At 31.8% G+C, this 15,984-nt stretch overlaps 1 protein-coding gene across 1 annotated transcript; it reads left to right on the top strand.

Moving 5' to 3' along the window:
* The first annotated feature begins 1,298 nt into the window (after nt 1-1,298).
* On the top strand, nt 1,299-15,525 carry LOC131664044 (venom protease-like). Its single transcript, XM_058934887.1, has 7 exons — nt 1,299-1,349; nt 2,760-2,836; nt 13,101-13,448; nt 13,624-13,917; nt 14,204-14,305; nt 14,963-15,114; nt 15,182-15,525. Exons 2-7 carry the CDS (start codon nt 2,785-2,787, stop codon nt 15,335-15,337), a joined length of 1,104 nt encoding a protein of 367 aa, XP_058790870.1. The 5' UTR covers nt 1,299-1,349; nt 2,760-2,784; the 3' UTR covers nt 15,338-15,525.
* The last annotated feature ends 459 nt before the right edge of the window (nt 15,526-15,984 follow it).

The following is a 15,984-nucleotide window of genomic DNA, read 5'->3' as shown; positions in this document are numbered from 1 at the left end:
TGATTATATATATAGATATTGCTAAAGAACTTGAAGCTAAAGTAGCTACAGCATCATTTAGGACCCCAGCTCTTAAAAATATAGATACAGCAACAGATTCTGAGATCAGTGATGACCATAATCAACAAAAGGCTAATACGTCTTCAATCACCAGGTTAAAATCAAAGTTCCAGGTACCGTATGGTGCTTGTTTTGTTTTTTGTTTTCATTAATTAAGAGCGTCATATTGCTTACTTAGTATATTTATATAACAAAATTCCAATAAATTCTGTAAACTAGTTTTTAAGAATGGTCAAATCTCATATGTAATTTTAATACTTAGTTGTAAATTTCTAAGTCTCTAAAAATATTACACATTTTTATTTTACCTATTATTATTTGATTAATTAATTGCAAAACTATTCATAAAAATATATCGAATCAAAAGCTTATGTGTGATTTTCACACTCATTAATATCAGTGACGCGAAAAGAAAATCATGGGTGTACCCCACTTTACGTAGTACTCCGTTTTGCCTGGTACTCCGCTTTGCCCGGGTATCCCCTATTTATCAATAAAAATACATCTTGAAAATCGAACATGAAAATAAAATACAATTTATATTAAAAATGTTTAAATAAATCTTTAAAATCAAATGGTTGATTGCTGCTTGACTTTGAATGATGATGTTCATCTCTATTACAATAAATTTTCGAAGTAATTAATTAACTCATGATAAAATGAAATACGCATACATCACATACAAATTTTGTTGCGTTCGATAATAATTTCATTAATTCATTTTAACAATCTGTACACAGCGTCTATCAAAAGCTAATAAAAAATGTAAGGGCACTTATCTAATATCGAATATACTAAATATAAGTTATTGTAATATAATAATATATTTATAAAAGATATTTATATATAATAATGATGATTCCGTTAAAAGCTTAGAAAAATTCCAGCTGACGAAACATCGCAAAAAATTTGTTATTTATTTACCTTTCTTCTGAAAAACTTGACTCTCATCAAATCAATAAATTGATTGTCTGTCAATAGACTTTGTCGACACTAATTTCAATTTTTTACTTCGTTCATAAATTTATTGTTAAATAAATATTCTCACATTGACACGAACGGAGTCGATTAAGCATGCGATATACTTTGTTTTACGACTAACACATTTGATTCATCGCATATCGAATACAAATGCACAAGTTGAAAAATACTATTGATGCTATTGTACACAATGCTGATAATTGCTTACATCTGCTGCAGTATAGATCCATCTAAGAGTCATATAAAGTTACGTATTTGCCTGTTTCAAATTAGTCTTCTTGAAGACTCTACTACTGCAATAATCCAAGGTAATAACTTCAACTTCTATAAATTGATCTAATCTTTTCTCGTGATATATAGTATAACCAATTTTTAACTATTTCACAAAACATTTATGCATAAGTACAGAAGGAAACCCGTTTTCAAGCGTATTTTTGTGCACGTTTGTCAGAAAAGCGTTGAGTCAAATATAAACTTTCCGTAATTTTTATTTAAAAAAACGATGGAATGATACATGTCCGGAGAAAAAGATTGTGTTATTTCATTACATTATTTTTTCTTTATATCAGGAAAAAAGTAGCCGCCAGATAGGCCAAGGTTCCTAGCTTTTTTATTTTAATAGCGCACCGTTTCTGATACTTCCAAAAGCTTTCATTTACTGTAGCGAAATTCATAGGGTTATCTGTAATTTATTCCGCTACGTAAGAACAAAAAAATAACTCTAATCTGAAAAATATGTTTTAATAGGCAAGAATGCTACTTTATCATGATTCTACTTGTTTTTGGAAAAAAATTTATTCAATAAATTCAATAATCTAATATTTAGCAAAATATATCGTGACTTTTGCAATGTTAGGTTAGGATATCTCGATAACCTTAATTAATGGATCAATTCTGAAGGTAGATTCTGATTCAACGCTTTGAAAACTTATGGAAATATATTATAGCGTTTTTGGGTTTTCTCCATTTTGAAATTTTGTTGGCCTGTGTTCTTTAAAGCATATGCAAACGTAAAATTGACAAATTTTTGCCAGTTTATTATTTTTCTCGCTACAGACATTGGTGGGGATCTTTAAATAAATCACAATGTATGTGAATTTTACAATGTCATTCACAGAATGTACGCAATTTTATATCCACTGCTTTATTAGACAATTTAACTGTTGATATATACGTCTATACAAACATTCGTTTTGCCGACTTTGAAACTATTAAAAATGGTGGTTAACATTTATAATACAAAAAATTAACTATATAGCCTTAATTGGAAGTATTATTTATATATTTCTATGTATTAATTCATAACTTTTACATTTTAATAATGATAAGAAGTTTACTCCACAATCTTTTAATTAAATGTTTGTTAGTGCAAACATTGCACCCTTGATCCGGACTTTACTGTAACGTATAAAACTTTAAATAGACCTATACAGTTATGGCATTTTACATCAATACCAAAATCGAAGATCATAAAAAATTTATAAAAATGATGGCTCATTCAAATACATAATAAATTGAGTGATTTTTCAATTACACGAATTGCAAAATCAATTTAACAAATATTAAATAATAAATAAATTTAATTCTTAAAATCGTATTAAAGTTGTTTCAAGAAAAACTATATAATAAGATGATATTATTCCTATTATAATTTTTTAAATGTATACCATAACTTTTATTAAAAGTTTATTTTTAACATTACTATCTTATGAATACAGGTCAATAGAAGAAACTCTCGTGAATATGAAATTTTGGATTATCTTCTTTTTAACATTACACCAAACACTATCTCAAGGTATATTTATGGCCAATTATGGTTATATCTTTCTTTATTTTTTAATCAAAATTTTTAACTGACTGAAAAAATCAAAGTTCTGCATAAAAATCGCACTGCTATAATAAAATTGCATAATCAATAAGTCTAACAAGGGCCGGCCCCGCTCCCTCCTTCCTACTCGACCTCATCGATTTTAATATTTTTTTGATATGTTGTAGATCATAGAAAAATAAGTAACGCGTGTCTTTTTTATCTGCAGAAAGACACTCTGAAGGGATGAAACCCGCCCTTAAATTCCACCTTCAAAAATGAATTTTGCAATTTATTTCAAGTTCTAATTAATATTTTACAATAAAATAAATTTCATTTCACTTCTCATTTAAATGCGGAACTAGTGCATGCAATTCCTACCACAAGGGATATAATTCTTATTTTCTTATTGACAATTCTACCATTATACGTAATGTATATCATAATGAATTATAAATCAGGACCTGAAGAATATTAAAAAATTTGTTTGAGGGTAGTTTATTCATTTTAAGCATATTTCGAAAAATAATCTCAAACGGCTCAACTTTATGTTTGTAGTCAATCCACGATAATATTTTTTCTAATTTTTTTGGCTCATTTACAATTTTTTTTTATAAAAATATACACAAAAATTGTAGAATTATCAATAAAAAAAAATAAGGATTGCATCCCTTATGGTAAGAAATGCATGCACTAGTCTCGCATTTACATGAGAAGTGAGATAAAACTTATTTCATTGGAAAATATTAATTAGAATTTGAGATAAATTGCAAAATTCATTTTTGAGGGTAGAATTTGAGGGCGGATTTCACCCCCTCAAAGTGTTTTTCCACAAATAGAAAAAAACCTGTGTTTTTTATTTTTCTATGATCTACAACATATCAAAAGAATATTGAAATCTATGAGGCTGGGTTTAGGCGGAGTCCTTAAAAGTGAAATCTATGATATAAAAACTATAAGATTAACAAATTCCAATGAATTATAAGAAACTCACAAAGGTAATATTTTCGATTTTATTGATGTTAATACTTGTTAGGATGAAAAAGACTGTCTCAAACATACACGGTAGAAAGCCAAATTATTTTCATATGGATAGCACTACATAAAATAATAAAAATAAAAATCATGCACTCTCAAATTTTAGTAAGAGCTCTACATGAATATTAATAAAATACGAAGCCTTATTAATGGTGTCTTTCTGTAAAATTGCTCGTGTAAAAGTACGTATACAGGGATAAGGGACTTTGTATTCTTTAGTCATGTCCTTTTTTGTTTTTTTTGACTCCTTTGAATTCCTTGTTTCTGAATCTTTTAGCGTATTTTTAGCCTCATTCTGGTAACTCCTCTGTGTGTGTGTGGGTGAGGGGGGGGGTGTACAGCTGCGTGCAAAAGTGTCTGGCTAAAGATAATTTTATGTTTTAATAATATATAAAGATTGCAAAGTAGAAACACAAATATAATAAAATGAGAGATATATTGGTCACTAATATTATAACATCATTAAATAAAAAAATTCTTAACAGTACGTATGAAAAAATAATAGATGAAAATTACAAGAAAACTCAAGAGCTTTTCCTGATGGAGTTCAGCCGCTTGGTGATGGACGTCACAAGAGTCTCCACCGCATTCCAGCCCGCCTGTGACCAGAGCAAGCAGTGACCCATTCCCTCGAATGTTAAGGACTCTTTCCACGTTGATTGGAACCGCTCCCACTCTTTTTTAAACCGTGGACAGTGAAAGAGGGTATGCTCTACGTCTTCATCAATTTCGCAACATTCCGAATACTCTGCGCTTTGGTACACACATATCCCATGCAAGTAGCTACAGAAGCAGCCGTGTCTAGTAAGCGTCTGGGTAAGGTGGAAGATGACGAAGCCTTGCCTCTCACTGATCCATTCGGTCACATTCGACATATCGACCAAGTAATGACACAATGGGTATAGCGACTCTGTGTGGCTGAATCCCATCTCTGTTAACAAACTTCTGTTGTCTATCTCATCCCCTGGTCGTGGTTATGCTCTTCTCATCGTTTACTTTTCCCATTATCATTGGGCCGCTCTCGGAACTGCCAAGCCTGCCAGCGTTTAGCTCCGTAGTTCCAATTGCTATACAGAGCATCAGCCCATATTGACGTTCCGTATAAAATTACGGAGCGCACCACCGAAGATAGGAGGATTCAACGCGGCTGCTTCTGTTCTCCGATGTTGAGCATAATAATTCTCGCCAGCGCTTTACCTACTGTCGATGCCTTCATGCCTACATTCATCAGGCTGTTCTTTAAATGACAACTGCGCATCAATAGAGACCCCTAGGTATGAATACTTAATGGTGGCCACCGTCCACATCTTCTTCTATTACCGAATGATAATTTTAGTTTTTCAATTCATGTAACTATTATTCTAAATATTAAAAAAAAATTTATAATGATTGGATAATACTAGAAGCAAAAGACTGTTATACACAACTACTTATTAAACATTATCACGAGAAATATTTTTATGGAAGTAATGAGTCAGTATTATATGAAATACGTCAAAATTACCGGATTGTAAGTTTACTTAAAGCTTTATGGACTACAGTTGCAAAATGTGATATCTGCAAGTGGCTCCGCGGACACCCACCATATCCAAAAATGGTTAATTTACCCATTGTTTGATTAGCTTATCAATTTAAACTGCTTTCAGTACAATATAGATTTTTTTTTAATTTATTGCTTTATTAACTACAGGTTACATAGTTATTTAGCTTTATATTATAATAATGAAAATAATAGGATACATATTTATGCAATAAGTGTGTACACTTTGTATTCCGTACATTATATAGTTTTATATTTTGATTTTACATTTTTTAATAAATATGAAAATTTTTTGCATAACACTAATATTTGGTTTTCCTAAAAAGCTTTTTATGTCAAATGGGGGGTACAGCTTAACTTTTGCCAAAGATTTAATTAAGTCGCTTCTATGAGTTTCATACAGTGGACACTGTCATATGATGCGGTTAAGATCTTGCACTCCCGATTTGCATTCGCAAATGTTATCTTCTACTACGTTAATTTTGAAAAGCGATTCACGTAAGCTATGGTGATTGCTGCGACACCTACAAAGTGTTACTATAAATTCTCTATTCAATGCGTGTTTCGCGTACCATGGTTTAGAAGTTTTGTTATAATACATTTCAAAGTAAGTCTTGCCTTTAGACATGCCTTCATTTCTTAACCTTTTAATAGTTTGTTTGTTTATCATAACTTTGAAAAATTGCTTGAAGTCACTATACGGTATATTCTTAATAAATGGTAATACTTCTGTAGCTTTTTTGGCGTGTTGGTCAGCGAGCTCATTGCCGCTGATTCCAACGTGTGCAGGGATCTAGTAAACAGTGACCGTAGAATTTCCGACACTTATTTTTCAAAATTCTAAATATTTTTCCCTTATTGCTAAGATGTGATAATTAATGTCAACTTTGTTTTTTGGATTGTTCAAAGCTTGTATTGCGCTTAGTGAATCTGTGAAGATGTCAATATCGTAGTTTGCGTATTCTAGAGCAATGTCCATAGCATCAGATAAGGCAATACATTCAGCGGTGAAAATAGATGCTTTGTTAATAATACTTTTTGTTTTAATAATATTCAGGTCAGAACAAATACATGCACTACCAACTAAAGATCCGCTTTCGCTTTTGCTGCCATCCGTGAATTTGATTTCAAAAAAATGTGTGAAAATTCATATTTTAATGGATGAAACTTTATTAAAAGTATTTTTTGAACAATTTGTCAGGATATTCACAGTTTTTTAGTTCATCTCCAACTTTAGTATTGGTTTTAACTTGTATTTTCATAATTGAACTATCGTAATTGTAAAGGCTAGGAAGGTCGTCCTCATGAATTAAGTGTTTGATACCGACAACGTGCTTTATGCACTCGTTCAAGATATTAATTTTTTTCTTTTTATTTTTAATTATTTCTAGCATATAGTTTTCTATAGTTTTTCTTGTTATTGAAAGCTTGACGCTGAATGTTTTTAATAGAAAATTAATGCATAACATTTTAGACCTATGTTTTATCATTGTTAATTTGGATTCATCTATCAAGGCGTTTGTGGGTGTGCTTGTTTGTTGACCCAGTGCCATTCTAATAGCTGCGTACTGAATCTTTTCCAGCTTTTCTTTTTTTATCTTTTGCGTTGGGTAGTAAATAAAAGAGTCGTAATCTATAATAGATCTAATGTAGCTTTTATAGAAAGTTAAAAGTGTATTGGGATGAGCACCTCAACATACGCCTCTGAGAAATTTAATAATATTTAAGGCTCTGTTACTTTTTTCATGGACGTATCTTAAATGTTTGTCGAAAGTTAGTTCGTAGTCGAAATACAAGCCTAGAAATTTAACGTGTTTTGTCGAAGACAAACTTATATCATTCAATACAATTTCAGTATCACCAGGCAAAAACCCTTGTTCGTTGAAGTGTACATAATTAGTTTTTTCTGTTTAGGCGTCTAAATCGATAGCTCTTAGTCTGTTGATTACTACTTTCAGTGCTTTTTCTAGTACAGGTTTAGCAGTATATGGGTCGTCTGTTCCGATATACAATACAACATAGTCAGCGAAGTGCAAGTTTTTAATTTTAATGTTAAGATCGATGAATACATCAGCTATGTAAAATAAGTAGAATAGCGGATTTAGTACCCCGCCTTGAGGTACACCTTTATAGCAATTTTTCGGAGTATCTAAGTTAATTTCAGAAAAAATAAGTCTGTGGTGTACTAAAAATTTAATTAACTTTATAATCTTAGAAGAGCAACCCTTATTTGCGAGAATTGATAGCAATGTTCTATTGTTCACTTCATTGAAAGCGTTACTAACATCTAAAAACACTGCAAGAACATGTTTATTATTCTTAAGTGCATTTTCTACATCCAATTTGAATGCAGTAAGATTATCAGTTTACACGATATTCCCTTCCGAAAGCCTGTTTAACATGGGAGCAGGATATTTTGGTTTTCAGCCCATCATCTAATTCTATAGGAGAGCATTAATTCAAAGATCTTGCATATGCACGATATTAATGCTAATGGCCGTAGGCCCTTCCCGTTTGGTTTTTCTACAAAGTGAATATAAGTATTACGCCAACTATCAGGGTATACATCATTGAGATATATTTCGTTTAGTACATCTAATAGTAATAAATGGTACTTTATCGGTAAATTGTGTATTACTTCATAATTTATACCATCCAAACCAGGAGCAGATTTATCTCCTCTCGAGAATAAAGCCGTATTAAATTCAGTAAAACTAAACGATTCATCGAAGAATGTATTGTCGGTTGTCGCAAGTAAATCTAATGGTTCGAAATGCATCGATTCAGAACAGATATTATTGAGTGCATTTTCAATTTTGTTATTTACTGTTGAGTATTCATCTCTGCTTTGCGGATTTATTTTTACCCATTTATTTTTGAAAATTTTAGCCATATTCCAAGTATATTTCAAATTGACATTTAAATCGTTTTAAATCGTTTCCGCGAATTTTTGGTACCATTTCTTTTTTTTAAATTTGAATGTTTTTTTTTTGCTAGAGCACACATTCTCTTATATTCTATAAAGTCAGAAATATTGTTTCTGTATTCCCATTTTTTGTAAGCCACTTGTCTTTGGCGTTTTATCCTGTCACAGTCATTGTCCCACCACGCGACTGGATTCCTATATGCTTTAGTTTGCTATATTTTCGTTTTTTTGGAGTACATTTAGTGATAGCGTCTTTAATTATTTTTAATAGCATATCATACTTTTTTAGAATGGGTAAGTCGTCATAATCTGCACTTAAAAATTGAACATGATTTTCATTAAGTATTTCTGAGACTTTGTTCTAGTTTGTATTTTTAGATTGTATTTTTAACGATAGTTTGTGGTAGGAATATTTATCAGTATCAAAATACAAAAAAATAGGATAATGATCGGAACCGCAAGAGTCGCCGGATACCCTAACCTTCAGCAAATGAGCAATGCTTATCGTAGAGAAAATCAAATCAATGTTAGTTTTAGTGTTCGCTTGTACGTTAGTTCGTGTGTACATATCAGTGTTATGCAAATACAAGTCGCACTTTTAGTATTGTTCGAGTAACAATTCGCCGTTTTTGTCGGTGTCATCACAGTTCCACGCAATATTATGTGAGTTGAAATCTCCAAGTAAGATACATCTATTTTTGATTTTTGTGTACTCTAATAAAAAACTCCATTCTTGCTCGTTTAGGATGATGTGTGGAGGATTGTAACAGGCAATGATTAAAATAGGTTCTTGTACATTGATGATCTCAATTCCACATAGTTCAGTATAATTATTTATATTTTGAATGTTTTTTGCTTCTGCATAATTATAACTTTTTCTTATCAGGAATACAATACCTCCGCCGGTTGTAAATACTCTGTCTTTGCGAAAAGTGTTGAAGCCCGTAAATGAGAAGTCATCATTGTCTTTAAGCCAAGACTCTACGCACACAAAAATATCGACATTTTATATAATTTTCGTTATTTCTTCTATATTGTTGCACACACTTCCCGGGTACCAGTAGAGAATTCGAAGTTTAGTTGGTGTGGTCTTTTTCATGTAGTTACGATTGATATCCGTTAATAAATAAGCAAACTAACAATGGGTGTTATATTCCTTTTCACTTTCACTATTAGTAGTCTCTTCGTCAACATCGATTGCTTCTTGTTTATGTTCCAAATACTTGATTATATTTGTGATTCTCCTTTTAATGCTCCTGCCAGTAATGTTCTTGTGTACATCACTGAGCATCGCAATTAAAGCGATTGAATTTGTTGTGTACTTTTCTGCCAAGGTTGGTATATTATTATACTCAGTGCCATAAGTCTCATATAAAAATTCTGATAGTTCAGGAAGTGTTACTGGATATGTTTTAATTTTGATTTCGGTGAAGTTGCTAATCGCTGTATTGATAAGATTTTGAAGGTTGGTTGGTGCCTGTTTGTGATTAATAGTTCTCTTTTTCTTCTTCATTGATGCAACTTTGGCTGGTTTATGTTCAGCCTTTCTGTCGAAATCATCGTTAGATTTGGAACTATCGGAGAGCGGTCTTTTAGCTGTGTGAGTAATGTCACGAGGGTATGGTTTGGCGAACAGCTGCTGTCCATTGAACTCGAGCTGTTGCTGTTATTCGTATCTAAAAAATTCTCGTCATTAGTACAGATTGGCGGTGTTTGGTCTGATTTATCTTCCTCACTCGGGCTTAGCTTATCTGTTTCTACAATCGTATTGGAGTTTTCCGTTTGTGTAAGCGTACCATCGTTTGTCAGGGAATTCTGAGAGTTGTCGGCTTTATGCGTACTGTTTTCTTTCTTGCAGTATTTATATGTCCCTCTTCGTGGCAGATAAAACAAGTTATTTTGTCAGTTGAAATATAAATGTGGTGTATCGAATCATCGTAGTTGAGAATTAACTCTTTGGGAAGTTTGTCAGCATCGGTTGGATCAATTTGTCTGCGGAAGCTCAATATGTGTGTAAATCCAATTTCCGTGAATCCGAGCTTGATACTGCTCATGCTAGACTTTGGTGTGATTCCTTTTGTTTTTAGGACTGAAATAATTTCGTCGTGCGGAATGCTAGGATGGACATTAGATAAAATCGTTCTCCTTGTTTTGGTTACATATGGTTTGATTTTCAATACATAATTGTCAATTTTGATGGTGTCGTTTCCTGGAGTAGTTAATTTTTCAACTATTTTTTCATTATTTAGATAACAGCAAAAACGATTTTGTGATATCTTCGATGGAGCAATAATGTTCGTGGGAGCCGTTTTAGTGGCTATAGCCTTTAGATATTTGTGAATTTCTATACCTTCAACAGTGTCGATTATAATCGCGAGATTCTTTTTCGGGAACATGTTGCTAGTTAGCACTTTAGAGAATGAACTTGCACTTTCGTTTTGTTTGATGGTTACATTTTCGATTGAACTTACATTTTGCATTCTTATTTCAATAGTTTCACTAGCTCTATTCGAGCCTTGTGAGTCAAGCATTGCGGAATTTATGTGTTAGTCAATGTTGGTTACTCTAACATTAGTACTTTTAAACTTTTTCTTCGCTTTTCTGTATTATATTATTTGATATTATATTATGAAAGTAAATAAGCTCAGGGTACGCCGCGAACCGGCCGCAGCGTATAAACACGTCAACTCTTGAGATACAGCCGGAGTGAACTACACGTCTTACTTGCACGACAGCTCAAACTGTACTGTACAATATAGATAACTCGTAATAATATAGATAGGAATCAATCGAGAAAGGAAGTCATTACACAAATATTTCCCGATGACGTCAAAGTAACTAAAGTCCGAACAGTTAATGGTTTATTAGTAAGATCTACCCGAAAAATAATTCGTGTCACAGAGGTACAAAACCACTAGGTTTTGTACGAGGGCGAGAATGTTACTGATTGATAATTTTATAGTTTTTAAATTCATGTAACCACGATGAGTACTCACCTTGACAACTGAAAGTCAAGTAGGCCGTACTGCGATAATTAAGAATGATTAACCGCGCGAGCACATTCATCTACTCCAAAATTACATGAGTAATTCGTAACAGAAGAAGCACGTAATGAATAAATTATCGAATTTATTTGGGATACGGTGACCACGCATATTTATCAAAAAGGACCAAGTATAATTCGAATTCCAAACAATAACATATATATATTTAAATACTTTCTCTATTCTTCCTGTAACTAGGCAAAAATAACCAATAACTATGACGTAAAATAAATAAAATTGAAAATAAAAAGAAAGCAAGCTCCTTCGGATTTTCAGTTAGTCGTCAACGAATCGTTAACGATTCTATTTCATTAATCTAAATGTATTTATTGTAACTAAAATCTCTATACGGAGCTAAAAATAAATGTAAAATTTAATTGATATTTTTTCATAATAATGTTTAATTATTAAAAAAAATAAATCTGTCAAAAATATCTTGTCTATGTATGCATGTATGGTATGTATGTGTGTATGTATGTATGGATATACTAGGGGGTATTCCGTGTTTGCTACACTTGCCAATTCTCCAATTTTTACGAGGATACTCCTTTACTAAAACGATATGGCTTTATTAAATTCAGATAACTGATTTTGATTTACTAAGACTAATTGCTCTACTTAATAACATTTTAATTTAAAATTTGTTCATAAATTATATTGCACCATTCCAATTTAAGGATATAAATACCGAACAATTACGTTGCAAACTGAAAAATGGTCAAAATTTATCAAAATTTACATTTTTTACGACAAACATTTCGAAATGTTTCTTATTCATACTTATGATATCGTTATATGATAAAGAATATCAATATTTTAAGCATAATCCAATAACTATATTACTTTTTTTTATTGAGATTGTCACTTCTATAGAAATTATTTTTTTACAATATTTTATAATTACATAAAATAAGAAAGCTTAATATTTTTTCCGTAAAATAACATTATTAGCGATGTTAGGTTACTATGATCCCGCATGCGGCGTCTTTCCAAGTAGCGGATACGGAAATACTCATCAGATATCGTTTATCGAAAATGTAAATTTTGACATATTTTGACCATCTTTCAATTTCTAGCACAGTCTTACTTTATTCACATTCCTTAAACTCAAAAAAAAATCGTAGTTTATGAACGAACAATAAATAAAAACAATGAGTATCGGAAATAGTCCGAAAAAAAGGCAAAAATCAACCATATTTGAAAAACAGAAAAAATGAAAGAAAACTAACTTAAAAGAGGGTAAATTGAAGGGCAAAAGGTGTCAAAAAGAATATGGCTGAAGAGTAAAAATCTCTTATCCCTATGCATACATAGTACATGGAGATACGTACTTTTATAAAAGAATATATGATGCTATATAAAAGTACATTATAATTTGGCCGCTTATAGTTGTGAATTTACATATTCATTGCTTATAGTCATTCAGTATATTTCTTATTTGAAAAAGTTATATGCTTAAAAATGCTTGTACAATAATGTTTCTATGAACATTTATTAAAACTGGAAAGTACGTGCGTAATTATCAATAACGGTAAACTGATTTCAATGCTCTATATAAATGGAGATTTTTTTACAATAAATTTATGTGTTTTTAGAATGTTTACGTATTCATCTGGTGAAATATATTGTTTTATAAATTTATTTATAATACCGCTGTATGAATGTAAAAAGTATTACTACACTACCCTGATTTATTTACAATAGACAATGCTGATTTTTCTCCGAGGACAAGGGTGCACAAATGCAAATCTATTTTTCAAAGACCAGCTACTTGTAAGAGTCTTAATGACTGTCAACCATTGTTGAATTTAATAAGGAAACATCCCTTCATTGGACATCGCATACTAAAGTCATCACTCTGTTCGATGAACTTTTTTGATGTAACGATTTGCTGTCCTAACATCGATGACAATAACGAAGACAATAATAAGAATAATAGCAACAATAATCAACCTGAAGATAAATCATCAGTGGAATATCTTCAGCCACCTCAATGCGGTTACAGCGATGCTGTTCACGACAGAGTAGTCGGCGGAAACCCGGCTGCCTTAGGTATTTTCTTAAAGTATTTTTTGATTCCACGGCTTAGCTACTGTATTTTTTGTACATTTTGCAATTTCTTCATATTATCTATTATGTAGAGTTTATTTGAACTACAAACACTCGTTACGTGTAATTGTTTCTGAACAATAAGTAGTACTATGATAGAATTGTTGAATGGTTTAAGGAGCTTGGCCTTGGATTGCTTTAATCGGATATGGACAACCATCATCGCCATACGTTAACTTTAGATGTGATGGAACTTTAATATCGTCTCGACATGTAGTTACTGCGGGCCACTGTATACAGAATGATCTTAAATCAGTACGATTAGGAGAACGAAATCTTAAAAGTAAAACTGATGGAGCTAACCCGAGAGATATACTAGTTGAAGAAGCAATTGTTCATCCAGAATTCGATGAAGAGACGTTAAAAAATGACATTGCCATTTTAAAACTCAACAAAGATGTACAATTCACAAGTATGTACTTCACTTTATTATAGATGCAACATTTTATTTATATTGTAGTAGTTATACAAAGTTAATAATTACTCAGCAGGATCACCTGGGCGATAACTTAATTAAAGTCATACTATTATTTTAAATGCTAACTTTTTATATTGACATCCATTTCATTCATCTAACATTTTCTATGTATCTTTATTATTGAAAATTCCCTTTTAAGAATTTATATCGATTTAAACTTTTTGCATTGACTTGTTGATCTTTGTTGCGTAACAATGAAGTGAAATTGTACCGATTACAGACATGATTCAACCTATATGCTTACCGTTGCCCAACGATGTTAAGAATCGCAATTATGTTGGAACATTCCCATTTGTGGCTGGTTGGGGAGCAACATATTACAGTGAGTGTTCTATAATCACTAGTAGGTAAATGGGCATCTGCCACGCAACTAACAACTAAACAGATGAACTAAATTACAAAAATAATTTTTTTAATGAAATTATCGGATAAATTAAATACAATAAAATAAATCAGTCACTCATCTTGCTCGTTTGCTTACTCGTTATTATGAGTATTATGTATTTAAATTTTAGGATAAGCTTGTAAGAACGACAAATAACTTTTGTAAATTGTAGTAAAAATAGCAAGTGGTCACAATTTAATTTTCCAACAGATACACCTCTGCAAAAGCTCGAACTATTCGAATTTTCTTTCTTGTTGCTAAAATATATAGTTATACATAATTTTAATGTTATCTTTTGATAAATTATCCAGTCAATTTATGCAACTCGAAAACTTGCGCTTTCGTATGAAATGTAATTGGCGAATTGAACTTTCAAACTAATCCAAATGTTGAAATGTCGAGTCACTTAAAAAGTTTAAGATAAAACAGGGTTTGGAACTAAGTCAGAGATAGATCGAGCTTTGCAGAAGTATTTTCTAAATCTTGTATTGTTACTCGAGCTTGAACAGTAAAACAAAAAATGTATAAAATATCGAAATTTCAAGGCCTGTGTTAGGTATGCTTGATTAACAGAAAAATAAAACTGATTTACAGATGGTTCTTCAAGCGACGTTTTACGTGAAATACAAGTTCCAGTAGTTAGCAATGCACAATGTGAGCGATCTTATCAATATGTTCGGGGTCTTACAGTAGATGACAATGTAATATGTGCTGGTTACGCTCAAGGTGACAAAGATGCATGCCAAGTAAGGACTGACGGCAATACTTAATATAAAAACAATGAAATGAGATAACCAAACATTGTATTTGCAGGGTGATAGTGGTGGCCCATTGATGTTCCCAAGGAACGCCACTTATTACTTGATTGGCGTAGTATCGGGTGGTTACAAATGTGCAGAACCCGGCTTCCCAGGTATATATACTCGTGTTACTTCTTTCTTGAACTTTATCCGATCTAATATGAATTGATTACGTTAATGCTGGTTGAAAGAAATTATTGTATTCTTTTGAAAAGAAAACTGTTACAATGTACTCCATACAAATCGATACAAATAGACATACTTTTATGAAGAATAAAGCCATCGTTATTGCGTCAATGCATTACCTTTCATATCTTTTATTTAAATGCGGCTGCCACTTTCTGTGATTACATTATCAATAGTAAATATAGGACAATTATATCGATCATTTTGTGATGAAAATTGCGATTTGGATCTCAAATGTATTTTAATACATACTCCTCGCTAAATCAACTGTGATTAAGTCCACACAGCTATTAATTTGTCAATAAATTTAACTATTATTCAAGCTTTATTTAAAATAATTAAAATAAATACGTAGCATGTCACTTCCTCCCTTGGTTTGTCTTGGTCAGCGATCGAGCTCTCCAGCTCCGTTGTCGCAAGCGGTTGGAATCTGCTGGATGCTTTCTTATAATACATGTATATATACATCAAACCGAGCTTATCAAGTATCCGAAACAAGTCAGGACAGGTGTTATCGACAATCAAATTTCATCGACGAGTTCGGTTGGTAACACGGACTAAACACCAATAATCTTCTCTTGTCTTTTATTTCCCCCTATCAACAGCAGGGTTTCCGATCAAAAAATATAT

The sequence above is a fragment of the Phymastichus coffea genome, unplaced genomic scaffold (assembly GCF_024137745.1).
Source record: "Phymastichus coffea isolate CEN01 unplaced genomic scaffold, Cenicafe_Pcof_1.1 PCOF00040, whole genome shotgun sequence".
Lineage (NCBI taxonomy): Eukaryota > Metazoa > Arthropoda > Insecta > Hymenoptera > Eulophidae > Phymastichus > Phymastichus coffea.
Note: the sequence above shows the minus strand (reverse complement) of the source record. Positions and strands in the feature narration are given on the sequence as shown.